Below are 27,731 nucleotides of genomic sequence, written 5' to 3' on the forward strand. Positions count from 1 at the left end.
AGAGGTCCCGGCCCCGTAAAGACAAGCTGGGGTGCTGAGCCCTGTGTGGGGCGGTGACCCCTGGAAGAAGGGTCTCCCACAATGCGATTGGTTAGGAGAGGACCCTGGAAGGCCATGCTCAGACGAGGCCGAGACTCGGCCGGGCCCCAGTGCTGGGGCATCTTCACTTGGAAACTGGACCCCCCAGGATGTCCTGCCAGGGTGCCCACTTGCCCGAGCAGCAGGGGTGCTCCGAGCGCACCCACAGAAGGGCGTCCGCGCCCCTGCCCAGCCCTGCCCGCCGGCCCTTCTCTCTCACCCCAGGCCCCTGCCACTTGCCCAACGTTTCCTGATGGGTGGTTTTGTTTTTTCCCTCCTCTTACAGCATCAGATTCAAAAACAACACCCCGACCCGAGCCCCTGTGCACTCCAAACCTCAACCTGCAGCCGGAAGGGGGAAGTGAAACCGGTGGGGGCGGGGGCCGAGGAGGCCCCAAGAGGCGCACCCTCACCCCGGAACTGGGCGCAGCACCTGGGGGCCAGAGGCCGGACCGATGGCGGAGGCTCCGTGCGACCCCGGCTCCGAGGAGCGGGCAGAGCTGCTGGAGGGAGAAGATGCCGGGTAAGGGCCAGGGAAGGCGCCGGGACGCAGAGGGCCATGCTGACCCGGGCAGGGGGTCTTCCTGGGGCCTTGTCTCCCCACACGGCGGGAGCCCCTCTGTCTGCCTCCGAGACTGAGTCCCCACGAGCTCACGGAGCCGAGGCCCAGGACCAGGAAAGCGGAAGGGCTGGCCAGGCCTGCAGGGGCAGCCTGGACGCAAGTGGTGGGAGCCGGGCCTTGGGCTGAAGCTTAGGGGTTGGGGGCCTAGGGGAGGCGGGGGTGGTGAGGGGGCAGTGGGTGCCCGAGAGGGCCCTGGACCTGCACCCCCACTTCCACTGCTCCTGTGGAGGCCTGGCCCCAACGGGCTGCTCTCCTGGGATCCCCTTAGGGCTGGTGGCCAGCCAGGCCCCACAGCAGAGCCACTGCCCAGGAGCGGCCGTGTGGTGCTCGCGGAGCTGAAGCTGCCCGAGGGGGTGCTGCTGGGGTGGGGCGACGAGGAGGGGCCCCCTGTGCCCCACAACCAATAGCCAGAGTTGGGCAGAGACCTCTGGTTGCAGGCTGCTCAGAGGTGGCCGTGCTGGAGGGCGCTGAGGGCCCACCCCGCCTGGCTCTGCCCGGGTGACGGGCAGGTGTCCTGGCGAGCAGAGGGGCCGCTGGGCGGCTAGAGAGCAGGGCGCAGGAAGCCAGCGGGGCTGCGGCCCAGGCGTGAGGGGGTGGGGGGCCCGGCTTGAAGAAAGGGGCACGATGCCTGGAGACGCCAGGATGGCCCCTGGGCTCTTCTCGTGCCCGGGTTGGTCCCCCACTGCGGCTGGGACGGGCCTGGGGCTCTGTGCACCGCCTCGTGGGGAGGGCTCCGGGCTCGGCACCCCAACCTGCGGCAGCCACCGCGGGGCCCGCAGGCTCACGGCCATCTCCCGTCCCGGCTTGTGCGCTGGTGGCCGGAAGGCCCCAAGTTCCAGCACCCGCCTCGCTGGAGACCACGGAACCAAAAGGAACCTCTCTGGGAGGGTGAGTGTGAGCAAACATGAGCGTGTGCGTGAGTGAGACTGTGAGCGAGGTCTGTGAGTATATGCATGAGTGTGAATTTGTGAGTGTGCACGTGAATGAGTGTGAGTTTGTGAGTGAGAGTGTGGGGTGGGGTTTGCTTCGCCTTGGCCCTCTCATCCCGGCGTCCCATTGGCTGCAGGAGGGCCCTGGGGGAGCCGCCGAGGGTCCCCGGCCCGGGGGTGCGGCGGGGGGCTCGGCAGGGTGAGCCTGTGGGGTCCGCCACCTGCCGGTCTGGAGGGGAGCGGGGTGCCCGCCCGGTCAGTGCCAGCTGTGAGGAGGTCAGGGGACAGCTGCGTCCCCGCACAGAAACGGCTCCGACGTCAGCGCCCGTCCCCGCAGCCGGGCCTGGCTCCCTGTGCCCATAGAAGGGCTTAGCGCCCCGTGGTGCCCGCTGCCCCGCCTGCCTCCTCAGCTCCTTCCTGCCCCCCCCCCACCAGCTGTCCTGCGTTCCTCAGACCTCAAGGTGGCCAGGCACTGCCAGGCGGCCTCGGCGCACGCGGGAGGAGCTGGGACACAGGGCCCAGATGACCCGTCCGGGGGGGCTGATCCCGTGGCCTTCACCACACGCCACCCCCACTCCTGCCGTGCTGAATGGGGCACACGGGACCTGCCTCTAGGATGAAACTAAGACCAGGGCTGCTTGGGGGTTCCCGTTTCACGAGAATGCAGGAGCGGGGACTTCCTGCTTAGGGAGGCCGAGGCGTCCCCCGCTCAGGCCACAGGACTCTGGCCTGGGAACCCCCGACGCGGGAAGCCCAGGCGGGGGTGGAGCCCCACAGCTCAGCCACCCACAGAGGAAGCAGGGACGTGGCTGCCCCTCCCACTGGACACAAGACCGGCTGGACTGTCACACACACTAGTGCAGGTCAAACCCCCTTCAGGGACCCCAAGATGGACTGAGCCCCCACAGACCCCAGGACAAGCCGAGACCCCCAGAGGATCCCCAAGATGGACTGAACCCCCACAGATGCCAGGACAGGCCGAATCCCTGACGGGGATCCCAAGATGGACTGAGCCCCCACAGACCCCAGGACGGGCCGAGACCTCCAGAGGATCCCCAAGATGGACTGAACCCCCACAAACCCCAGAATAGGCCGACCCCCCCCCCCAAGATGCCAGACTGGCCTTGGCTGCCCTCCTTGGCCCACTTGCATGTTGGCCCCCTGCCCCTCCACTGGGGTGTTCTCGCAGTGCCCCAGCTCCCGGCTGCCTGGCCCTCCACACGTCCCTGTCCGCTGGGGCCAGGAGGCAGCTTTCCCGCAGGCCAGCGCCCAGGCTTTCCCACAGGGTGGGCGCTGCGGGAGTCCCCAGAGCTGAGCTCAGCCACCTCCCCTCTGAGCCCCTCGGCTTGACCCCTGAAACGTGGCCTCGCCCCAGCAAGTGGCGAGGGAAGTGGTCAGAGCAACTGGGCCGCAGACACCTCCACTTGGAGGGCGGCCTCCTCCAAGCCCCCCAACTTGCCCCAATCCTGAGTCCTCCCCCGTCCTGCCCCTCCCCCCACCGACATGGCTCCCTGGACCCCTGACCCCGCTTGACCACACGACCCCTCCTCATGGCCTCGTCCTCAGCAGCATCTGTCTGGGCCCCCCGACACTGATGAGGGGAATGCCACGCTCCTGGGAGGCCCCCCGAAACCCCCATCCTGCCGGTCTCCGCCCACACACTTAGTGTTCCCAGATCTTTCAGTTTTTGAAGGTTTCAGGCCTGCAGACTCGAAGCCTTCTGGGTGTGGCTCCCTACTGCTGCCTGCCACCCCGCTAAGCCGCTGGAGACCACCTGGCCACCTCCTCTGGGGGCGTCCCTGGCCCTGGGCACCTCCGCATCTGCCAGGCGCGTGGTCATGAATGAGCCGGGGCCGGGCTGCCCTCTTGCTCCGCTGGCCGGGCAGGTGTGGGGCGAGGAGCTGCCTTCCCGCCTCGCCTGGCAGGGGCGTGGGCCCCGAGTGCATGGCCGCATCCCTGCTCAGAGTGGGCCAGTAGCTGGGGAGGCCGAGGGAAGGGCTGACCACAGGGCCCATCAGCCAGGCAGGGACCCTTTCTGGACCCCGCTGAAGGACAGTGTCAGAGGGAGAAGGGGCCAAGCTGGCCTGGAGGCCGTGGCCGGACTCTCTTGGAGAACTTTGCTTTCCTGTCCCCCAGGGAGCCGAGGGTGGCAGGAGCCCCATGGACGGAATGCCCCCACGCAGCCCCCACCTACCCTTGAGGCTGGCAGGCCCTACCTGGAGTGGCATGGCAGAGCTTACACTGGGGCAGACAGAGTGGGCCGGGCTGGCAGGGACTGGGCAGCGGGGGGCACAGGGTGCCTCCCCAGCTCTGCCTGTCCTGGACCTAAGGGCAGCAGGGAGAGGGGGGCCGAGCCTTGACACCCCCCACCCCAGGCCTCCCCTCTCTGGACCCTGGTCAGAGCTTCTGGAAACTTCCCAGAGAGAAGGGAGAGGCCAAGCTTTCCCAGATGACAGCTGCCTTCCCTCTGGGCTGGGTTCTCGCCGTCCAGCCGGACCCTTCATGCTCCGTCCTCGGGTGGGGGTCCCTACCTCCCATGCTTGGGGATCTCTCCGGGTCCCACCCCTGCTGAGGCTGAGAGCCAGAAGTCCTTCCCTGCTTCCGGGAGCCGCACGTGGCAGGGAGGAGCTTGAGGCGGATGGCCCGGTGGGCAGCGCCCAACCTGAGAGCAGGGATCCAGAAACCGCTCATTTCATGGGTGGAAGCAGAGGCTCGAATGAGGCGGCCCATGGGTGGGGGCCGAGGCCGTGGGCTGGAGGCACAGGGGCAGGGCAAAGCGCTCCGGCGGGGGGGCTGGGCTCCTGCGGGCAGGTGCTGGGAGCTGCCACCACTGCCCTCTGGCCCCTCAGAGGTGCTTAGGGACCCCCCAAGTATCAATGATCCTGCATCCTGTGGGAGGCTGTTGGGGGGGGGGGTGGAAGTTCCTGGGCCCCCAGATTAAGTGGACTGTAAGATCCAACTCGGCCAGAACAGACACAAAAAGCAGAAATCGGTCTTGGCATTGCCGAGAGAAGCCGGTTTCTTCCAGAGGCATCTAGAAAGAAACCTGCAGCTACCCTCCCATCCCCACCTCCGCCCAAGCCCCAGGCAGAGCCCCCAGCCCCTTCACGTCAAGGGACCCTCCTTTTGGGGGCTATCGAGACCTTATCGGGGCTGTGGGGAGGTCAAGACCGCCGGCCCAGCTGTCCCTAGCCCTGAGTGCTCTTGAGGCTCAGAGCCGGCTCCTCTGTGGAGGGTGGGGCAGGCGTTAGAGAACACGCGCCTGTCTGAGGGTGCTCGGCTTGAGGGAGCCTGGGTTTGCGGGTCCTTGGGCCTAAGAGCACACAGATGTGGGATGCAGGCCCGAGCCGGAATCTAGGCTGGGGGCTCAGAGACCAGACCCCCTTTTCCAGGGTCAGCCCCCACCCGTCCCCAAGCCCCGTAAGCCTGCAGAGAGGGGCCGAGGTGCAGCTTCGTAGGGCATGGGGGGTTAGGGCATTGAGGAAATCAGGCCTTGCCACGCTGCCTGGCCCGCCTGGTCCTGCTGGCGCCAGGCACAGCAGATAAGAGGGGCGCAGGGGAGAGGGGGGAAGGAAAGCCCCTGGCCTTTTCTTGGAGCCAGGCCAGCCCTGCCCGAGCTCCATCTGCTGACCGCCTCCAAGCCGGGAAGCTGCGCGTTGGGGAGCTGGGAGGGGGCACTGTCCGATCCCACCGGCTAGCGGGCAGCTCGGGAGCTGTCTCCACTTCTCGCCTGCTGGGGGTCTACCTCCAGGAGCATGGGGGGCTGTGGTCTCGAAGCCCGGATCAGGGGCTGCTCAGGGAGGGCATGTGTGGGGTTGGCAAGGGTACCCCTCCACGGCATTGCCCTGTGCTGCAGGCTCTGCCAGGAGGCCCCATAACACACACACACACACACACACACACACACACAAACACACACACATGAGCGTCAGGTGTGTTTAGGACACCTGCCTGCTGGGGTGACAGTGAGGGAATCTTTCCACTTCATCTCCCAGAGCCTCAGTTCCACGTGGGATGTGAGTGAGGAAGAGAGAAAGGAGTCATGCCCCACCCCACCCCGAGCAGGTGGGATCTCAGGTGCTTCTCCTGCCCACTCTCAGAGCAGACCTGATCTCATCCCAGAGGTTTCTGGGCTCCTGTTTCCTAGATGTAATCTACTCTTTTGATCGTCTACCTTCTGAGGCTAAGTCAAGGCTGCTTCCTCATCTTCCTTCTCTTTCTCTCCCAGGTACCTTCCCTCAAGAGAAATAAGGCTGTACTCAGTTCTTCCAGAGAAATCTAGAAAGATGCCTTCAGCTTTTCACCTATCCCCGGTCCCAACTGAAATCCCACTTCACCACCACCCACCACTCCCCACGCAGGCCCCTGCCTTGGCTCCAGGGAGGTTGCTTGGACAGAGGGACACGTGGGACAGAGGAGAACCTGGAGAGTCTGTAAGCGCCTCCTCTGCAAACCAGAGGCAGCTCTCTATCAGGTACCTCCCAGGAGCCACTGAGGCCACAGCCTCATGCTGCCCCTGCCTCCTTGGGCTCTCCCACTGCTCACGGCACCTTTCTCAGGGGTAGCCTATGTGAGCAGAGCGGTGGGATCTCGGGGAAGGCTGAGAACGTCGGACAGGAGGACGGAGTCCTGCTTCTCCAGCAGCCATTCAGGTTCTGCTGCGTCCCTCAGCCTCCTGGGCTATGCGGTCTGCACTCTTGTCTTCTTGGGTCGTGAGCTTCTGAGGGCAGGAACGGTGATTTGGTCACAAAAGAAAGGAAAGAAGAATCAGGGGTGGAGAAAAGTATGAATGAATGGAAAGGTGGATAAAGAGAGGTAGGAAGAAGGAACACCCGGATGGACAGATGGATGGATGGATGGATGGGTGGATGGGTAAGTGGTTGGGTGTGTGGGTGTATGGACAGATGGATGGATGAACAAGGTATAAGCAAAAGTACTGGAGAATGGTGGTTGTATGATGGATAAATGGATTCATGGGTAGTTGAATATATGGGCAAATGAATGAATTGATGGTTAGAAAGAAATGATGAAATATAAATAGTTGACCTGTGAAAGCAATTAAAAATGGATATGTGTGACCGGGAAAATTATTTAACTTTTTGCACCTCAGTTTTCTTATTAAAGTTAGAAATTTTATGAGGGTTATATAAAAAAAGAAAGCACTTTGAAAGGTGACACCAAATTCTTCATAAATGTTAGCTAGCAGCAGCAGCGGAAGCTACATGGGCAAATGGATGGCTATTGGGCAAGTTTGGTGAATAAATATTTAGACAGGTGAATATATGGACAGACAAATAGATGAGTAGATAGATAGAGGATGGATGGATAAATGCAGAAGTGATATTAGAATGTTTAACCACAGGTATGGTATAAACATTAACCTATCAGAATGGGTGCTGACTTTAATCAGTTGATATGTGATTATACTCATATATTAAACTGTGTTGTGCCTGCAGGTATCAAATGATTATCAGCCATAGATAGATAAATGAACATGCGTGCCAAGAGATGCATGGATTTACAGATGAGTGGATAAATGGATGAATGATGGATGGATAGATGTATGAATGAATGAATGGGTGACTTTGGGGATAGACATTTGGGATTGAAGGGTAGATGTGTGGAGAGTAGTTGGGTGAAGTACGGACAGACAGATCACTGGACATGTGGATAAGATGATATCAGGAGAGGTAGACACATGAATATGGATATCGGGTGGATGGTGAGATGGCCAAATACAGCAAAAGATGGATGGATGGAAAGATAAATGCAAAATGAATAAATAGATGTATGAACTGATGCTGAATGAACTATTGTAAAGAGATCTGGGTGAAGAGACCCTAAATCAAGAATTTTGCACTCCAAGTTCTCTCTTTCTAGAATCCTTCTCCAGCTATCTATATGGTTGTCTATTTTATTTCAATCTCTTTCTAACAAAAATGCCTCTTAATAATGAGGCATTCCTTGACTGTCATATATAAAATATCAATTCCCTCCAAACTCCCTATCCCTTGCTCTGATTTATGTTTTCTATAGCATTAAGCCCATCTGACATGTGGTAGTATATATTGTTTACAAATAAACAAGTAAATACGTCCTGCTAAAAGGTCAGCAGCACAAGACCAGAAACTCTCTTTGTTAATGCTGAATACTCAGCATCTAAAAAGGGCTTGGAATCCAGGAAGTATTTAATACCAACTTCCTGAATAAATGCAGTGGCTAAATAGGCACATACATCAACAGGGAAATGAAGGGACGGATGAAGAGAGGATTGGTTGGGTGACATATGGATAGAAGGAGGGAATGGGTGGAAAAGTATAACACTGAAGGCTTGCTACATTCCAATCCTGTTCTAAGTATTGATTTATTGCAGACTGATGGGAAATAGGTACATGGAAGTACAAGCACACATGTATGTATGCACAATCAGACGCATGTCTTGCTAGATGGGAAGATGAATGGACAGACAGATGCATGAATGATATGGATAAATCATAAAATATGTGCCCAGATAATTGAAAGGACAGAATAATATTTGGAGAGATGAAAGGCTCTACAAAAAGATGGACAGATCGCTTACTGGTTAGCTAGCTGTGCAAATAGATACACGAATTGGTGGGTGAGCAGGCAGATAACAGGAGCTAACGCACTGAGAGGTCATTACACTCCAGATTTGTGGATGGCTTGCCGAATTCTTCTATGCATTTTATATGTATTAAAACTTTTAGATAGGGCGGGCCACGGTGGCTCAGCAGGCAGAGATCTTGCCTGCCATGCCCGAGACCCAGGCTCGATTTCTGGTGCCAGCCCATGTGTAAAAAAAAAAAACAAACAGCCAAAACTTTTAGATAAATAAATAGAAGGAAAAAAATATGGAAAGATGGATAGGTACTTGCTCAGTGAAAAAAATGAAAAGACAAATGGATTGGTATATGTATCCACAGATGCTTTAATGGACTGATGGAAAGACACGTTTTATTTATATGGATAGTTGGACAGATGGAGTTCTAGTTTACTAGCTGCCAGAACGCGATATACTAGAAACAGAATGACTTTTATAAGCGGGAGTGTATTAAGTTGCAAGTTTATAGTTCTAAGGCCGTGAAAACGTCTCAATTAAAGTAGGTCTATAAAAATGTCTAAATTAAGGCATCACCAAGAGGTAATCTTCACTCAAGAAAGGCCTGTGAAGTCCAGCGTTTCTCTCTCAACTGGGAAGGCACCTGGCGAACAAGGCTACACTTGCTAGCTTTTTCTCCAGGCCTCTTGTTTCATGGAGCTCTCCATGGGCATTTTCCTTCTTCATCTCCAAAGGCCTCTGGCTGGGTGGGCCCTCGTGGTTCTCATGGCTCTCAAATGGACTTTCTCCAAAATTTTCCTCTTTTGAAGGATTCTAATAAACGAATCAAGACCGACCTGGAATGGGTGGAGTCAAAAGTTACTGCACAATTGGGTGGGTCACATTTCCATGGGAATAATAAAAAAGCTCCCAGCCAGCAATACTGAGTGAGGATTAAAGGACATGACTTTTCCGGGGTCCACCACAGATTCAAACCAGCACAGATGGATATATTTAGAAACGAATGCATGGAAACACAGACAGCAATATAGGATGGACTGGTAGATAGAGGGATAGTTGTATGCATGCATGGATGGGAGAGTTGATGGATAGATGGCTGGATGAATGGACGGGTGGATGGACGGATGGATGGATGGATGGAAGTATTGGTGGGTGGACAGGTGGGTGGGTGGGTGGATGGATGGATGGATGGAAGGATGGAAGTATTGGTGGTTGGACAGGTAGGTGGGTGGATGGATGGATGGATGGATGGGTGGATGGAAGTATTGGTGGATGGATGGGTAGGTGAGTAAATGGATGGGTGGATGGATACATGGGTATACGGATGGTTGGATGGTTAGATGCATGTATGTATGATTAGTTGGTTGGATGGTTGGATGGATGGATGGATGGATGGATGGATGGATGGATGGATGGGTGGGAGGGTGGATGGATGGATGGGTGGGTGGAAGGATGGATGGATGGATGGATGGGTGGAATGGATGGATGGATGGATGGATGGATGGATGGATGGATGGATGGATGGATGGATGGTAGGATGGATGGATGGATGGATGGATGGATGGATGGATGGATGGATGGATGGATGGATGGATGGATGGGTGGGAGGGTGGATGGATGGATGGGTGGGTGGAAGGATGGATGGATGGATGGATGGATGGATGGATGGTAGGATGGATGGATGGATGGATGGATGGATGGATGGATGGATGGATGGATGGATGGGTGGGAGGGTGGATGGATGGATGGGTGGGTGGAAGGATGGATGGATGGGTGGATGGGTGGAAGGATGGATGGATGGATGGATGGATGGATGGATGGATGGATGGATGAATGGATAGAAGTATGGATGGCTGCATGTTTGGATGGATAAATGGATGGGTGGATTGATCAGTGGGCATGGGCAGATGGTACATGCATGCATGGATGGAAGGGTTGATGATTGGAAAGATAGATGGATATTTGGGTATATGGATGGTTAGATAACTAGATGATTAGTTATATGTGTGTATGCATAAGTGGATGATAGGATGGTTGCATGGATGGTTCCATGAATGGATGAATAGATGCTTGGACAAACAATAGTGGAACTGAGGCCCAATATTCTGCCTCTTTTCCCTATTAGGTAAAAGCACGAATCCTGGTCCCTACATTTAAAGATCTCTTCTCGCCATGTCTTGCCCAGCCTAAGAGGCCACCGTCAGCTTTCTAACAGATAACTATGAGGTTTTCTATTCCCTGTTCTCCAGTGATAGGAAGTCCCTCATCCCGAGGCAGTCTCCTTTCTTGTGGGAATATTCTTCCTTCTTTTGAAACAAAATGTGCCTTGGCCATGTCTTATTTCTGGCTGTGTGTAATAGGGACCCAGGACCAAAAGAGCAGGAGGCAGAGAGGAGAAGGGCATGCTGGGAGGCAAACGGAAGGCACTTTGGTTTCCCATTGGTGATCTGCTGAGCATTCAACTTAACCTGAGACCTGGCCCTTCCTTCCTCCCCGTCCATTCTCCTTCTTGTTCGACCAGTGTCCTGAAGTCTCAGTCTGCCTGGGCCCTGGGGATGGGTGGTGGCAGAGCTGACACTACAGCCACACCTGACATTCTCCGTCCCCTCCTGGGTTTTGTGTGCCATTGTGCAGGGGGTGGGGGAGATGCTGTGGGCTCCTACCCAGTGCTGGAGTGGAGTGGGAGGAGGGGGCCCGAGCCAGATTTCCTGAGCCCTGCGCCCCCTCCACCCGCCAGCCCCACCACTGGACTCGCTGTGGGCCAGGGCTATGGACGCACATGGGCTCTCTCTGACTGTCGCTGCCGCAGCCCCTTCATATCCTGGTTCACTCAGGAGACCCCCGTCCTGCCCATTGGGTTCTAGCCTTGCGTGCTTCCTAGTGCTCCCGGGCTCCAGCTGCCTGCCCAGCCAGCGGCCAGACTAGCTTGGAAGCAAGGGCTGGCCCTTCTCGGTGGACGTGGACACAGAGGGCAGGTGGTGGTGGCTCACGCGTAGGATGGAAGGGAGACAGCTGGCTGGGCATGCCCAGATGACCGTCCCGGGCGAAGGGTTGGGTGGCGTGCTGTCAGCTGCCTTGGTTCTGGTTCAGTCTCTGCCAGCCCCTCGTCCCGTGGCCTCGGACGCCAGGGTTGATGTCCGGGACTTGCGCCCAGGGACTTGGGCAGGCTTCCAGAGGCCCGCCGCTCAGCACAGTGCTGGCACCGGTGGACGCCCCGTGGGCGCAAGTGTGGTCCCTCCGCTTGTCCAGCCACTAGCCTCGAGGGTTCTCGAGTGAGTCACGGTGGCTAAGCCCAACCAGAGACACAGCGGGCTGGGCTGCTCCGCCTGGGCTTTGGCCAGAGCCCAGGGGGCAAGGGGGGGGGGCCGGGCTGGCCAGGGCCTGGGCGTCAGCCTTGTGCCACGGGCCACCGCATGGGACCACGGCTCCCCGTGATGGCAGGAGAGGTGGTGCGGGTGGAGCTTGGACTTTGGCTCTCTGTCCGGGCCCTCCGTGCTGTCCAGCAGGGGATGGGGAGGACAGCAGCCTCCCTTTGGGGACCAGAGTGGGTTCCTGGGGTGCCCTGGCCACCGCACCCCCCCTCCTTAAAGTGGTCATAGGAGCAGAGGGCTGGAATAAACAAAGGGAAAATGGAGAACCAGCAGGGACAGGAAAGGAGGAAGGGAGGGGAGAGGAAGGGAAGGGGGAGGGGGAGGGAGGGAGGGATGGGGACAGAGACTCGGGAGGGAGAGGGCAAGAGGAGAGAGGGGTCAGGGTGGGACCAGGGCAGGGGCAGGCGGGAGGGGAGCGAAGGCCCAGACCTGGGCTGGTGTGGGAGAGGGTGCAGGTTGGGGAGAGAGCCGGGCCCAAGAGCCGGATAAGGGAGAGAAGTCGAGGGGTCTCGAGGAGGGCGGGGTGGGGCCGGGGCCAACAAGGGTGACAACCACCTGGAAGGATGGGGAGGCGGGCGCCGCACTCAGGGCGCTGGCCGGGCAGGAGGCAGGGAGGGGCTGCCAAGGTGGGCCGTGGGCAGAGACGGAGGGAGAGGAAGAGGGGGGAAGGATGCAGCCGGCCTGCTCACTGTGGGCCGCAGAGGTCCGGCGAAGCCGAACGCGGCTGGGCTGGGAGGGTTTTTCTCTGACATTTTTACTAGTCTCGGAAGGAGGAGGAGGTGGAGGTGGAGGAGACCGAGGGGGGCGGAGAAGGGGGCTGGGGGGAACAAAAGGGAAGCAGCTGCTAAGCTTCCTGAAGGAGAGGGGAGCGAGACCCAGAGTCCGAGACCCACAGAGACTGAGGGACAGGGGGACCCTTGGGCAGCCTGGGGGCAGCCAGCCCAGGGGCAGCCCAGCAGACACCCCAGGAGCAGGGGAGCCGAAGCAGATGGACACACCGACAGCCAGCCAGACAGAGCCAGAGGAGGCGAGGGCAGGGGCCTGGGGGTGCTGGTGAGAGCCAGCGAGGGACCAGGCAGGCAGAGACAGGGACAAGGGTAGAGGGAGAGAAGGAAGGAAGGGAAGGGAGGGGAGGGAAGGGAAGGGAAGAAGAGAAGAGAAGAGAGAGAGAGAAGGGGTGGAGGGCAGGGGAGGGGCAGGGGGAGGGCGGCTGCGGACAGCAGGGCCGGCGGACAGGAGCCTTTGAAGAAGGAGCCGCAGCGTCCCCAGGGCTGGGGTCAGGCCAGGTCGCCGGCCGGGCGCGCCACAGGATGAGCTGCCCGGTGCTGCTGAGGCGGAGCCCGAGCAGACAGGGCCTGGAGACCCTCCTGAGGTAGGTCCCTCCCGGCCGGCGGGCACGGAGGGCAGGCAGGAGGCCCTCGCCGGATGCCGCCCACGAGGTTGGCACCGCATGACCTGGGCCAGCACCCGGGCGTGAAGGCGGCCACTGCCTCTCCCGCGGTCCCGTCCCCCAGCCCCACGGGCTCGGCTGCCCCTGAGCAGGGCGAAGGCTGTGCCCAGCTCGCCGTGGGCCGATGTGGGTGCCCGGCTCTCCCTCACGCCGCCCTGCCCTGGCAGCCGCACAGCATCCTCCCTCTCCTCCTCCCGCCTGGCCCGGCCGGGCCTCGGGCAGCAGCCCCCTACCCCCTGCCTCTGGGCCCTGCTAACCGTGGGGTCTTCTCAGACAAGGATGCTGCATTTCTCCGCCCCCACCCTCCACAAACCCGCCCCAAGCAGGAAGCACCGTGGGGCAGTGGTGAGTGTTGGGGTGCCGGGGTCAGACTTCTGGTTGGCACCCTGGCTCGTCACTTCTTGTCCTGGGACCTTGTGCCAGTGCCATCTCCTCCCTCAGCCTCGGTTTCCTCTTCCCACCCAGTGCTAACCTTGGCACCTGCCTCACAGCTCAAAGGCAGAGTTCAAAAGGCCAAGGGCCAGGCCTGGGCCAAGTGCAGCCATGGGAGAGCTGGAGCCACCACTCCTCTGAGCCGCCCACAGTGCTCTTCCTCCTCCACTCTTCCAGGCTTCCAAGGCCCGGCTGAAGGAGCACCTCCTCCAGGCAGTCTGCCTGGGTCCCTCCCCAACTAGGAGGCCTGTCCACCTTGTCCTGGCTGGTGAGCTGACAGGGGGCAGAGCTGGCATCTCCCCTCCTCCTCATACCCACCTGAGCCCTGGCACCCAGGGGCAGGCCTCTGGGAGGGGAGGAGTGACAGGGACTTGTGTGCAGGGTGGGCTCGGCCCAGGGCCCCTGGTTCCAGCCAATCCACACAGTCATGGGCAGAGGTCCCCTCCTGATGGTCCCTGGGCTCACGTCCATGGTTGGGGACGAGGCACAGGTGTTGAAAGGGCACCCTGCTCAACGGGCTCTTCACCACACCCCCCGATCAGCAAGGCGGGGCCCAGGACACCCTTCCTCCTGGTTTACACCTGTCCCACCTGGCTGAGTTGGGCCTGCCCAGTCTGGCTGCCAGGGACCTCGAGCTGCCCCTGGGGGGCTTCCTTTCTGATCCAACAGGGTTCTGCCCGCCTGGCTGGGACATGTTCTACCAGGGGACCTTGATGCCCCCCAGGGGAAGGCAGGCGTGAGCTTGCCATGAGCCCCCAGTCTCGCCAGCTCCCTTTCACGAATCGGGGACCTGAGGCCCAAGGGGGAGGCACCCAGCATCCTGGGCTCTGCATCCGCCTGTCCTGGGGATGGGGGCAGGGCTTCCAGTGTCCATCCAGCCATGTCTTCGGCTTCGTCCCCAGTCTAGCACCATGCTGTGGCCCTCAAGTGCCCAGGAGGGCACGCGTCCAGGCCCAGCTGCAGGCTGGGGGTCGGCCGGGCAAGAGTTCCTCAGGACCTGGCAGGAGACAGGCAGGAGGGGCGTCCAAGGCTGGGGCAGCAAGAGAGTTCCTTTGTACCCCCTGGGTAATCCTGCTGTTGGAGGGCAAGGAGACCCCCCATACAGAGTGGCAGGGGCCCGGGAAGCACCATCATCATAGCAGTCAGCAGCCCACCCCCAAGCCTGGCAGATAGGCCCCTCGCCCTGTCAAAAACATAGGGACCAGAGAAGGTGAGACACCTGCCCACAGTCACACAGCAGGGTGGTGGAGCCAGCCAGCCCCCTGGGTCGACGCGCTCCGCTGCAGACCATCCGTGCCCCTCACTCTCCTCTCCCACCAGCCCAGGTTGTGCCTGACCCTTCCCTGTCCCCCTTCCAGAGGGCCGCGGTGGGCACCAGCAGTGGGCTGGGGTGTAAATTGAATCCAGTTCAAGCACTTAAGTGTCCCCCATGGGCCAGTGTAGAGATAGGTGCCCCTGCCCAATCCCGATCACTGCCAAGATCTGAGGTGAGCTGGGGGTCCAGCCGTGTGGCCTCCCAAATGCCCGGTCTCCCCAGCCTGTGTCCTCTCAGCGGGCCCGAGTTTCCAGGGGGCAGGGTTGGCACCAGGCTGACCGTCCCCCGCCTTGGATGATTGGCAGCTCCCTCCAGGCCCACCTTCGGGCCAGGTCTGCGTTGGGGACGGTCAGGGGATGGGGAGGTGACTTCAGGGTCCTGGCTATGGGGGGTCAGCTGGCCACGGCACCTAGGCACCTGGCCAGCTCCAACTAGCACAGCTGAGGTAGCCTCGGCTGGATTCCTGATGGGAGACTCGGGCTCCCTAAGCCTGGGCGCTGCACCGCCTGTCCCCGCTGCCCAATGGGCTCTGTGCCCGCCTCACCCGGCCGGGGATCCCCTCAAAGGCAGGTGCCCACCTGCGCAGCCAGGCCTGGAACACTCAGGGGTGCTGAGGGCCGGGGTTGGCCGGCTGCCAGGCTGACCCCGGGGGGGCTGGAGAGCTGGGCTTCCAAACCACAGCGTCCAAAGGGGCGGGGCTGCCCGGGTCCGTCCAAGGCTCCTGTGGGGGGGGCAGAGCGGGCGCGGCAGAGCGGGCGGCAGTGGGCAGCAGGGTGCAGGGCTGGGGCTTCCGTCCGCCCCGGAGCTGGTCCTGTCGGCGGCAGGGGCGCGGGGAGCGGGCGGCCCAGCCCTGGGCAGGGTGTCAGGGCCCGAGCCCAGAGCTCTCAGGCCGGGCTGCCGTCCCAGCTGGTGACGGAGCTGGGCAGAGCCCTGAGCCAGGCCACGGCCGGCCGGGCACCTGGGGCTCTTCGCGACAGGCTCCGAGCTGCTTGGCCCAGGTTGGTGGCCAGGGCCCCGGCCGGGTAGGTCTCCAGAGGGCAGGCGGGCAGCACCCAGCCTCGGTGGGGGCTCAAGTGGAGGCGGCCTCTGGGTGACCCCCGGTGGGGGAGAAGGGGTGAGCCCCGGCCCCAGGCACTGAGTGAGATCAGAGCTGGCCTGGCAGACGGGTGCCTTGCCCACCCGAGAAGGGTGAGTGTGGGTGACAAGGGACCACTGCACTGGTGGGCAGGAGTGTTCCTGGGTGGGAAGGAGGCCAGGGCCTGGGACGCCTGGGCTGGGAATGAGATGACAGGTTGGGAGAAAAGGTGGGACCCAGGGGTTTCAGAATTCTGGGCTGGAGCACAAGGTACCAGGATGGAGGATACAGGGCTAGAGGATGCCAGGCTGGGCCAGGTGGTGCCAGGCTGGGCCTCGGGGTACAGGGCTGGGGCCTGGGGATGCTGGGCTGGGACATGGGGGTGCTGGGCAGGAGCTCTGGGTGCAGGGCTGGGGTGCAGGCCTGGGGTGCAAAGTGCCAGACTAGGGTCCTGGAGTACAAGGCTGGGGCCTCGGGTGCCGGGCTGGGATGTGGGAGCGCCAAGCAGGAGCCCTGGGGTACAGGGCTGGGGTGTAACGTGTGAGTCTGGGGCCTTGGGGTGCAGGGCTGGGCTGTGATGTGCAAGACTAGGGTCCTGGGGTGCAGAGCTGGGCTTGTGGGTACATGGCTGGGCTGCAGGGCTGGGGTGCAACGTGCAAGACTGGGGTCCTGGGGTGCAGAGCTGGGCTTGTGGGTACATGGCTGGTTTGCAGGGCTGGGGTGCAACATGCAAGACTGGGGTCCTGAGGTGCAGGGCTGTGGTGTGATGTGCGAGACTGGGGTCCTGAGGTGCAGAGCTGGGGTTTGGGGGTGCAAAGCTGGGGCCCTGAGGTTCATGGCTGGGGTGCAGGGCTGCAGTGTGATGTGTGAGACTGGGGTCCTGAGGTGCAGAGCTGGGGTTTGGGGGTGCAAAGCTGGGGCCCTGAGGTTCATGGCTGGGGTGCAGGGCTGCAGTGTGATGTGTGAGACTGGGGTGCTGGGGTGCAGGGGTGGGGCCTGGGGCGCAAGGCTGGGGTGCAGGGCTAGGGTGCAATGTGTGAGACCGGGGTTCTGGGGGGCAGGGCTGGGGCCTGGGGGTCTAGGGTGCTGGGCGGGGGCTGTGAGATGCTTTTGTGGGAACACGGTCTTACCTGATATGGGAGGAGGGGAAGGCGAGGAAAGTAAAAGAGAACAGAAAGCGAGCACGAGTGAATGAAAGAGAAAAACAGAGGAAAATGAGGAAGAGATCTGGAGTGAGATGAGAGGGGAGGGGGGAACGGGAGGGGTCGCCAATGAAGCAGAAAGAAAGGAAAGAAATGGGGGAGAGGAAAGGGGAGAGAAGAAGCCTACGAAGTTTCCAGATCGAGAACTGGGGCCGGGGGAGGGAGCCGCTGGGGGGTCGTGGGGGTGCCCGCACGGAAAGCCCCAGGGACAGAGAGGCCGGTCCTGCCCACTCCCCCAGAGCAGAGTTGCGGCCGGAGCCCTGAGGCCGAGCAGCCTGCCTGGCAGATGAAGGGGGACAGAAGGGGAAGAGAGGACACAAGGCAGGAGGCGGGCTGGGACAGGGAGAAACCCGGGCAGCCGAAGCGAGGCAGGCGGGGAGGACGGGGTGTCAGTTCCCGGCCCCCGCTTTAGGGTGGGACTGTGCACCCAGCCAGGGTCCCCTTCCCAGAGACCCCGGCCCTCCAGCCGCTCTGGGCTGCAGTCTGTCCCCACAGCACACACTGCCGGCTCCCCGACACCCAGAGCTCGGGGGTGCGGCCTTCGGACCCGCAACATGCCCAAGGGAAGCTCTTGGGAGAGCCGCTGCCCCTCTAAGCCTGTTTCCCCTCCTGCACGAGGGTTGACACGGGAGGAGGCATCTGGGACGTTTGCAAGGGACGCTGATGGTGGCGTTTCTCTCTCTGCCCTTTTGTGATCCGGGTGAGTCCCCCACTCCTGGTCGGGACCTCGGGCAGAGGGGGCCAAGGCGGCCAGTGCCCCTGGCCCACTGGGCCTCCCCTCTGGGCCCTGGCTTCGGGCATGGGGGCAGAGTTTATGCAGCCAGGAAACGGGGCTCTGGGGTTCGAACTGAGGTGGGTGCAGCCGGGAGCCCCAGGACTCCTTCTGCCAGGCCGCCCTGCACCCCTGGAAACCACCCACCATAAGAGGGGCTGGGGTTGGGGTCCTGGGGTGCTGTGCCCAGCCCTGCTGCCCCACAGCTCCCCCAAGCGGGGGGACAGCGTAGGACCAGGTAGAGGTTGCCAAATGCCAGGCGCGTTCAGCTCCGCAGCCACGGTGGGCAGCCGAGGCTTGAACAGTGCATGCTGACGGGAGCAAGACTGGCAGCCACAGCTATGGGCAGAAGTGGGCGTGGGGCCTGGGGGTGAGGCGGGGGCGGCTTCCGCCGGCCGGGAGGAGGCGGGAGGGCATGGCACAGCAGCGGGCCGTGCCAGCGCCGCTCGCGTGTCCCGGAACGTGCCAGGCCTTGCCCCGTGAGCGCTCAGCGGGCGCTGCCAGGCCAGTCCGTGCCCTGCCTGGGGAGCCGGGGCTCAGTCCAGAGGCTCGGGCCGGGCCCGGACAGGCGGCGGGAGCTTGTGGGCACTGCAGCGTCCTGCACCCCGGTCCACTCCCCGGGGAGCGCGGGCAAAGCCCACGAGCGGGCAGGGTGCAGCCCGGTGGGGCGGAGGGTGCTGGGTGTGCTGAGTCCCTGCACAATGGGGCAGGGAGGGGACTGTGTCCCTTGTGTCTGTCGGGACCTCAGCCTCGGTCCAAGCCCCTGCAAAGCTGTGGTCAGTGACTTGGAGCCAAACAGAAAGAGCCACTTCTGCACAGTGCAGACTGTGGGGGAGGGATGCGGGCGCCGGGCAAGCGTGCCCAGACCCAGCCACAGCCGCAGCCCATTGGGTGGGCAGGACGGGACCCGGGGGCTGTGGGTGCTGAGCCCCAAGCCCCAACACCGGTCAGGGTGCTGGTCTGAGCAGAAGGGGCAGAGCTGTAGAAGAGCCGCTGAGCCAGGGCTGGCCATCCGGAGCACATCATAAGAGGTAGGACCCCCAGCCCAAGGGAGGTGACTCCGAGGGCCAGTGAAAGCTGGGACAGAGGACCCCAGGGGCAAGTCCCCCCCTCCATCCCCTGCAGGGGTTTCCAGGGTCAGGGGCTGGATCAAGGCTGGGTGGAACCAAGCTGGAGAACAGGGACCCAAAATGGGGCAAAGTTCCCAGGGACAGGACTCTGTGAGTAAGAACTTGCTGGAGCCAGAGTTGCCTGCATGGACAGAACCATCTTGGGAGCAGCCTTCCCATCAGGAATCTGGGGGTCGAGGGGGTCCTTTGGGGTGGCTGGCCACCCCCACCTGCTGTGCTTCAGGGCGATGGTCGGGTCCCCTGGCTGGGGACAGACCCCTTCTCGTCCCTGAGCCGGGTGGGCTCTTCCCCATGCTGTGCGGCTGTGTAAGGGGAGCAGGACGTGGGGGGATGAGGAGGCATCCTCTCCGGGGTGGCGGGGGAGGAGTGGGGTGCATCCGGCTCAGGACGTGCTCGGTCAGGGATGGGGGGCTTGCGCACAGGACGCGGGTTGGTGGGGCAAGAAGGCACGGCTATGGAGGGGCCCCGGCTCTGTGGGCTGCACCCCCAAATCTCCTTGTCTCCCCTTGGCTGGGGCTGCTCACGGCTCCGGCCTGCTGCCCCGGGCCCTGGCGCCCCATCCTCCCCACCCCCACCAGTGGTTCCAGCCGCCAAGGGCTCACGGGACAAGGCCCCTAGCATGGGGAGGGGCTGTCTCCCCACTACTGTGTCCCCAGCACCCACACAGGGTGTGGAAAGGGGAAGGAAGGAGGGAGCAGCCCTGGAGGGAGCTGGGGACCTGGCTTCAGTTACCCTGTCCCCACTTTCAGGCCCCGCCTGAACTCCTCAGCTGTAAAAATGGGCGACGACTCAGGGCTGGCGGGGCTGGTAGACAGGCTGAGGGCCGCAGAGACCACCCAGGCCAGGCCGGTCCACAGGACAGAGGCACAGAACCAGGGTCCCTGGCTGGGGGGGCTTCTGGGTGGGGCCGCCGGCGGTCCCCCAAATAGGATACCCCTGAAAGCCATCTCTGTGTGGGAAGACGAGGGACGGCGGGGACCCCGGGGCGAGCAGTGGGCAGCAGGGAGGCGGGGCTGCTGGGCGCTGGCTGTTATGGGGACCCGGTCCCAGACCTTCACCCCTGAGCTCTCTCCTACACAGCACCCATCAGGGATGGCCGGTACGGGGGGACCTCACTTTCCTCCCCAAGCTCCTTCCCGAGGACACCCAGGTGCTCTCAGACCCTCTTTTGGACCCACGGGGGCCTGGAGATTACAGCCAGCTCAGGCCAGAGGTCTCTCCCCGTCCCTGGGCTCTCGGAGGCTGTGCCTTCCCCGTCCCTCACTGCACGGCCTGCCAGCACCCCTGGGTGCACAGTCTCTCCACATTTGTGAGCAAGGCAGCTTTTGTGGCACATGTCCAGGCTTTAGGGCCTCCCCTTCCAGGGAGGCTTCCCAGATAGCCAGCTGCCTCCCCCAGCCCGACATCACAAAGAGGCTGGGATTGGGGATACTGGCGGCTCCTCTGCACAGCGAGACCAGCCTTGGGGAGCGGGGAGTGGGTGCACGGGCAGAGAGGGTCCCCGGGGGCCAGACTGCAGCCCCCTCCTCGGCCTCCGCCCCCGGCCTCTGATGGGAATCCTGGCCCGTGGCTGCAGTTGCTCTGGCCGCAGTCCGTCCTGGAGGAGGCCTTGGTTCCCGGCCTGCTGAGCTGGGGAGACCCCATTTTACAGCTGAGGAGATGAGGCTCAAGAGGTCTCCCCCGTGGAAAGAGGGGTCAGGGAGACCAACCCCCCAGCACCCACCCTCCTCCCCACCCTACCCGGCTCACCCCAGATGGTCAGGAGCCTCTGACCCTCCCCCTCCAGCCTGCCCCTGTGGCGCCTGCAGCCCCGTGGGCCGAGGCCTGGCTGCTCTTCGCCGAGGCCCCTCGGGGTCCTGGGTCCTGCCCATCGCCATGTGCCTTCTGGGAAGGACCTCAGGCCCCATCATGACATTCCCTGCATTTCGTCAGGGTGGGCTCACTCGGCCCTCCCTGGCAGGTTGCTGAGGCCCAGAGGGGCCAAGTGACCATCCAGGCTGCCTGCGGGCGGGGCTGGGAGGGAGCCCAGAACCCGGCAGGGTCCCAGAGCTCGCTGCACTCCTGGATGATTACTAGAGGGGAGGCAGGGAGGGCCGCAGGCAGGACAAGCCCCCACGCTGACCTGAAAGAGGCAGGCAGGGCTGCAGGCCTGAGCTGAGGGCGCAGGGGCTCCTGACCTTGACCCCTAGTGCCCTGACCTTGACCCCCGTGTTTTGACCTTGATCCCCCGTGTCCTACCTCGCCCTTCCTTTTAGAGTCCCAATCCCTGCTGCACCTTGCGCCCAGCTCCCCTCTGGCTGGGAGCGCACCCTCTCTCGGGCCGCCTGGACTCCGACCCCTGTTGTGACGCCCTCGGGTGCCTCCGCGGTTGCTGGTCCCTGGGGACCGTTAGGGGCCTCTGCCACTCTGCCCACTCCCCTACACCTGGCCCTCCCTGCTGACCATGCCCTCCCCTCCGGGGAGCTCCCACACCCGCTCTCTGCATGGCCAGCTGAGCTCATGCTTGTCTCCCAAGCGCATCCCGTCCTGGGCCCAGGACAGACCCCCAAGGTCTGGGGAGCCCCTCGCTCTCCCCTCCCGCAGACAGGCCCTCCTTCTGGGCCAGCCCCAGCATGCCCTTCGCTGGCCCAGGCCTCCCACGGCTGCCCACCATCTCAGGCCCCCTCCTCCCAGCCTGTGGGTGCAGGGGTCCCTGCGGCTCAGACCCTCCAGCCACCCCAGAGACCCCCTGCTGCCCGGACCTCCCACTCACCACCCCCAGCCTCTCCCGCCCCGCCCCCTCCCTGGGCACCATAGGTTCTGTCGGCCTTCTCGCCCCTTGCAGGGCGCACCCCTTCTTCAGGCCCCCTGAGTTCCAGCTTGCTTCTCAGACCCAAGTCCAAGGCCACCAGCCCAGACCCCATCCAGGCAGCTGGGCGCGGGCCAGGGGCATTTAGCTTGCCCAGTGCCCGTGTCTCTGCCTCTCCCACCTGGGGCACTGTGCTGGCCTAAAGCTGGAGAGGAGGAGAGGCTGGCCAGGGCCAGGAGCTCAAGGGAGGGCTCCTCCAGCTTCCCAGGGGGTGCAGCTACCCCTGCCCTCCTGCCCGCCCCCCACCTCCCACCTGCTCACTCAAGGCAGCCTCTCTCGCAGGCTGGCAGCACCCACAGGCCTCCCGGGGCCTGCTCTGCACGCTCGCCCTGGGGACGCCCTGGCAGCCCCCTGGGGCCATGCCCCTGCTCCTGCCAGGGAGGCTGGCTATGGGCTCCAGCCCCTTGGGGCCCTCCCCTGGGCCTCCAGACCCTGGACTCAGACCCCTAGTTCCCCCCATAACACAGAGCATGAGCGTGGCCAGCCCTGACCTTTAGGGCAGGAAGTGGAGCTGAGGGTGGGGGCTACATGAGCCCCTGTACGGGGCCGAGCAGCAATGGGGCGTGTTCTGGCCAGGAGGAGGGGGCTGAGGTGCTGGCATGGGACCCCGGCACCCTGCTGTACCCTGGGGGAGTCGGGGGCTGAGGAGAAAGGAGAGGAGGGGTGCTGCGCAGAGTCTGGGCAGGTGGTGGTGGCCCACAGGGCAGTCCCTCCACTCGGGATTCTGGGGGAAAAGGGGAGCGGCCGCCCACCGCCCGCCGTGGGGCTGCCCTGGGGTGGGGGGACGGGGCCCCGCGGCCGGGCCGGACAGACACAGGAAATGACCGAATGGCGCAGGAACACCAAATCCCAGGCAGCTGCAGGCGGGGCCGGGGGCGCCGTTCCCAGGCCAGAGCCCCCCGGGAGTGCCGCCCCCTCTCGGTTCCCAGAACGGGGCCCAGCTGTGGCGTGAGGTCAGCGGCTGACATCCCGGATCTGGAGGGACATCAGGAGACCCCTGCCCCGGAGAGGGGGCCGTGTGCAGACGGGGGGGCGGCGCCCTGAGGAGGCGCTCGCAGGGCAGGAGCAGGCAGCCACCGGCGGGCAGCCCAAGTTGTCTGCACACATATGCAGACAAGCGTGCCTACGTGCGTGTTGGGGCGTGCCGTGTGCACGCGTGTACATGAGCTGTGGCCTGGCCTTCAGCCTCGGCTCCTTCCAGGCCTGGAGCCGGGGCCTCTCTGGGGGCTTCCCACCGGGGCCTGAGCACCCCAACTTTGTTCCGCAGACCCCTCCCCCCAGCCCCAGCGAGCATGCACAAACACCAGGGGTGAGCACACTGACATCCGCGTGCCGGGCTCCCCAGGCCTACCAGCAGGCTCAGAGCAGGCCCACTCTCACGTCTGCAGACTCGCCACCGGGTACGCGTAGAGTGCCACCCTTTGCACACGCACACACATGTGCACACTCAGGGGCAGAACCCCCAGCTCCCTCCCACGCAGGACTTGTACTAGCCCCATGGGCTCCCCACCCATGCCCACACAGGCCCACGCAGATACTCACACACCCAGTGCACACCCAACACACACACACACACCCATGCACAAAACACACACCTAGTACACACCCAGCACACACCTCAATACATACCCAACACATGCAAACACACACCAAAACACACACATCACATACCCCAATATGTACCCAAGACACAACGCGCACACAATCAACACATACACCCAACATGCACCCAACACACACTCACACACATGCACAATGCACACCCAACACATACCCAACATGAACACAGCACACACAACACAAACCCCAATACATACCCAACACACACGAACACATATCACAACACACAACAACACACACACAACACACACTCAACACGTACCCAACACACACAACACACACACACACCAACACCCCAAACCCCCAACACACCAAACACGTACACCCAACATACACTTCCAGCACACACAGCTACATACCCTGAACACACAGACACACAACATACACACCCAACGCACACAGAACACACACACACTGCACCCAGCCACACTCAACACACGCCCCGACACAGACAACACTCACAGATGCCAACACACCAAACACACATATGTACTCCCACACACTCGCACACAAACTCAACCACACTCAACACATGCATACACATCTATGCACCACACTCAGGTCTGGATACTCTAACACACTCACTCACACACACACATAGCCTCGACGTGGACGTGCAAATTTAGACCTGGGGAGAGGGAAATGCAGAACAGTCCGCCCCAGGGCCCCCCTCCCACCTCCCGGCGCAGACCCTGGGTCTGGAGGCGCCCCTGGTGTGCCCGGGGCCCAGCGACAGCCACAGAGCGCCCTGGGCTGTGCCCCCCAGGTAGAGGGGCTGGGCCCCAGCCCACCCCCAACCCGGGGCCTGGGAGGCAGGAAGCGCCATCTGCGGCGCTGATGGGAGCCAGGTGTGGGGAATTAAGGGCTTCCTCGGCCGGCAGGGGCGGGAGCGCAGGCGCTGGAGGTGCAGGGCTGTGCGTGGCTGCAGTCCCATGTGGCCACGCGGGGGGAGCGGGCCTTGAACTCGGGCCTGCGAGGGGCCTGGCTTTTGTCTGGGAGGCTTAGGGGAGACCTGGAAGGGGGATTAGATCATCCGCTGTCAGGGCTGCCAGAGGCCGTCAAGCCGGCCTCGTCAGCAGAGGGGCCCCGCGGGCGGGGGGGGGGCTCCGGGGTCACACAGCGGACACTCGCAGGCAGAGGCTCGGCCCGGCAAGGGGGCTTCCTCTCGGGGTGCGGGTGGGGGCCCCATGGAAGCGCAGGGGAGCCGGACCCCCTCTCAGGCAGGACTGTGACGGCTGAGATTCGGGGTGGCCAGACCCCCCATCCCCGCACACCCTGTTCCTGCCTCTGGCCCTCCCCACCCCTACACCCTGCGGCCGTCCAGGGGTCCGCACCCCTGCCCTGTGGCGAGAGCCCTGCGAAAACCGGGGAGCCAGAGCACCCTGCGGGCCTTGGTTTCCCCATGTTTGAAACATGTTCCTCCCCGAGAGGTGGAAGTGGGTGTCAGTGTTGGTCGAGTGGCCCTGCAGCTCCCCCGAGCTGTGTGGTCAGACCCAGACTGGACAGCAGGGCCGCTGAGCAGGCAGCACGGAGGCAGATTGTGGTGGGACCCTCTTCCGAGGCAGCGGGACACAGCCCCTCTCCCCACGCCTGAGCTCATGGGGAGCAGGAAGGAGCCCCCCCATTGGGCTGGGAGTGGGGGGACAGCTGCCACGTGGGCCCAGGTCTCTGCTCGGCCAGGCCCTTCCCACACCCTCGGGGGCCTGCCTGGGCCCTGAGCCTCCTCAGCACTGGGAGGCAGCCTGCAGGGAGGGGCGGGGGTCTTGGGGATCTTGAGCCCATGTGGGCACTGACAGCCCCCAGGCCCAGGGGCCACCCTCGGCCGCCCAGGTGCTTCCAGACCCTGGGATCTCCCTGTGAGCTGCAAACCTCTCTTTTAAAGATGGGTAAACTGAGGCCCTGTCTCTGGCCATGCATGACCGCTGTCCCTCTGGCCCCCAGGCTGACCACTCAGTGGCACGTGGAGGACGAGGAGGAGGCCGCACGGGAGCGGCGCCGGCGGGAACGGGACAAACAGCTGCTGGCCCTGGGCGAGGACCGGCACAGCCAGGCCCAGGAGCCCGAGCGGCCGGAGCAGGAGACGCTGTAAGGCGACACCTGGGCCCTGAACCCCGATTGCGGGTCCGTGGGGGCAGCCGGGGGTCTGCAGGTCACACGAGCGGTCCCCACCCTCCCCAGCACGGCCCTGGCCCCCGCTGGGATGGAGCCTGACCCCAGCTGCGAGGCCCTGGCCCCAGCGCCCCCCGCCCCAGGGCCCCTCTGTGGGTGACTCACGCAGGGAGGGGCCACCGAGATGGGCCCCTGGCCTGCTCGTTTCCTCCCCGGGCCCAGGAGGCGGCCGCGGCCGGGCTGGGTTGTTTTTCCAATCGTGCTCCCTCTTCTTCCCGGCCCTGTTTTGGTTCCATTTTCTCCGAGTCAGCAGCTTTGGGCGGGGTGGGACCCTGTGGCAGTCACAGGCCCCTGGTCCGGCCTTCAGCAGCCCCCGCCCCAGTGTGCTTCCCGGGCAGGGGCTGGGGCAGGGCAGCCTGCACCGAAGCCCACCAGCGAGGGGCTCTCGGGGAGCTCCAGACTGACAGGGGAGACCCAGCCCTGCTCTCGGGGAGCCCCAGACTGACAGGGGAGAACCAGCCCTGCTCTTGGGGAGCCCCAGACTGACAGGGGAGACCCAGCCCTGCTCTCGGGGAGCCCCAGACTGACAGGGGAGAACCAGCCCTGCTCTTGAGGAGCCCCAAACCAACAGGGGAGACCCAGCCTTGCTCTTGGGGAGCCCCACGCTGATGGGGGAGGCGCAGGCCTGCTCTTGGGGAACCCCAGACAAATGGGAGAGGACCAGGCCTACCCTTGGAGAGACCTAGACTGAGGGGGGAGACACAGGCCTGCCTTTGGGGTACCCCAGACTGATGGGGTAGGCACAGGCCTGCTCTCATGGAGCCCCAGACTGACGGGAGAGGCATAGGCCTGCCTTTGGGGTGCCCCAGACTGACGGGGGAGGCACAGGCCTGCCTTTGGGGTGCCCCAGACTGACGGGGGAGACACAGGCCTGCTTTTGGGGAGCCCCAGGCTGAGGGGGGAGGCACAGGCCTGCCCCCAGGGACTGCCAGACCAGTGGGGAGACGGGCTGTGGCCACAGGGCTCTGGTCTCCAGGCAGGCAGGATCCCCCCACTCTGGGAGACCAGGAGCCCTGTGAGAAGTGGGGGTGTGGGTGGGGGGCTGGGGCATGCGGCTGCCCGCGCCCCCTACGGCTGTGTCCAGCCCTGAGCCCCCTTTGCTGCCCTTTCAGGCTCAGCCTGAAGACATCGGAGGCCCCTGAGCCGGACGAGGACGAGGGCTTCAGCGACTGGTCCCAGAAGGCGGAGCAGCAGCAGCCGCGCTGGGCACCGGGAGACCCCTGGGGCGGCAGGGAGGCCCCTGGCGGAGAGTGCCCAGGGGAACAGGAGGAGGGGGCCGTGTAAGTAAACCCTTGCACCCCCTCGCCGCCAGCCCCCCGAAAGGCCTCTGTGGCTGTGAGAAGGGCCGAGAGAGGGAAGGAGGAAGAGCGCGAGACGGCCGGCGGCCGAGGGGCTGCAGGGAGGGTGGGAGGAAGCCTCAGCCCTGGGCCCCATCCAGCCCAGCTGCGGCCGCGCCGGCAGTGTTGCCACATCAGCGCACATCTGCGGCCCACTTACGTCATGAGGCTCCGGGCCCCCCCGGCCCGCCCTTCCTCCCTCGGGCCTGGCTGATCTCCGTTCCCACGGAGGGGTGCAGGTATTTCCAGATGTGTGCCTGGAGCCGGCCTGGGGGAGGACACGCTTTCCAGATGTGTGGACGTGCGTGCCTGTCAGCACCACGGCGGGTGGGGGTCCCGGAGCCCAGGCAGGGGGGAGCTGCTCCGGACCCTCGGCCCCCACCCCAATGCACAGACCCCTCTGATGAGGCCTGAGCCCCGGGGATGTATGGGCCCCAGCACTGCCCCCAGCACTGCCCCCAGACTCTCCAAGTTTTCCTCGAGTGGGACCCCAGCCCCTAGCCAAGGCAGCTTCCCCCTCCCGGGGCACCCCCAGACCCCCAGGTTGCGAGAGACCCCTTCCATGGTTCAGCTTCCCTTTTCCATGCTACATCCAGTCACCCTGGCCCTGGCTGGCCTACCCCACCCTCTCGGGCCTCAGTTTCCCCACTGCCCACCCCTGGGCGTCAGAGTGCAGGACTCGTCTGAGAGGGGCTGGGGTCGGCAAAGTGGCCTGTGCCTGGGTCGTGGGCTCTGCTTTGTCCTTCCCGGCCGGCGGCCCGGCGGCACTGCCCACTCCCGACAGCAGGGGGCACTTTGACT

At 63.2% G+C, this 27,731-nt stretch overlaps 1 protein-coding gene across 2 annotated transcripts in view; it reads left to right on the top strand.

The window, feature by feature from the left end:
- Positions 1-392: 392 nt before the first annotated feature.
- LSP1 (lymphocyte specific protein 1) overlaps positions 393-27,731 on the top strand; it is a 34,860-nt gene continuing 7,521 nt past the window's right edge. The window contains exons 1-3 of one of the 2 annotated variants that reach the window (XM_077115346.1): positions 393-601; positions 25,366-25,509; positions 26,706-26,873. In XM_077115346.1, the coding sequence (XP_076971461.1) occupies positions 534-601; positions 25,366-25,509; positions 26,706-26,873 (380 nt within the window). In that variant the 5' untranslated portion in view covers positions 393-533. Of the gene's footprint in view, positions 602-12,803; positions 12,953-25,365; positions 25,510-26,705; positions 26,874-27,731 lie in introns of those variants that run through there. The other variant, XM_077115347.1, reaches the window with a different exon arrangement.

This window comes from Tamandua tetradactyla, chromosome 9, assembly GCF_023851605.1.
Source record: "Tamandua tetradactyla isolate mTamTet1 chromosome 9, mTamTet1.pri, whole genome shotgun sequence".
Classification (NCBI taxonomy): Eukaryota; Metazoa; Chordata; class Mammalia; order Pilosa; family Myrmecophagidae; genus Tamandua; species Tamandua tetradactyla.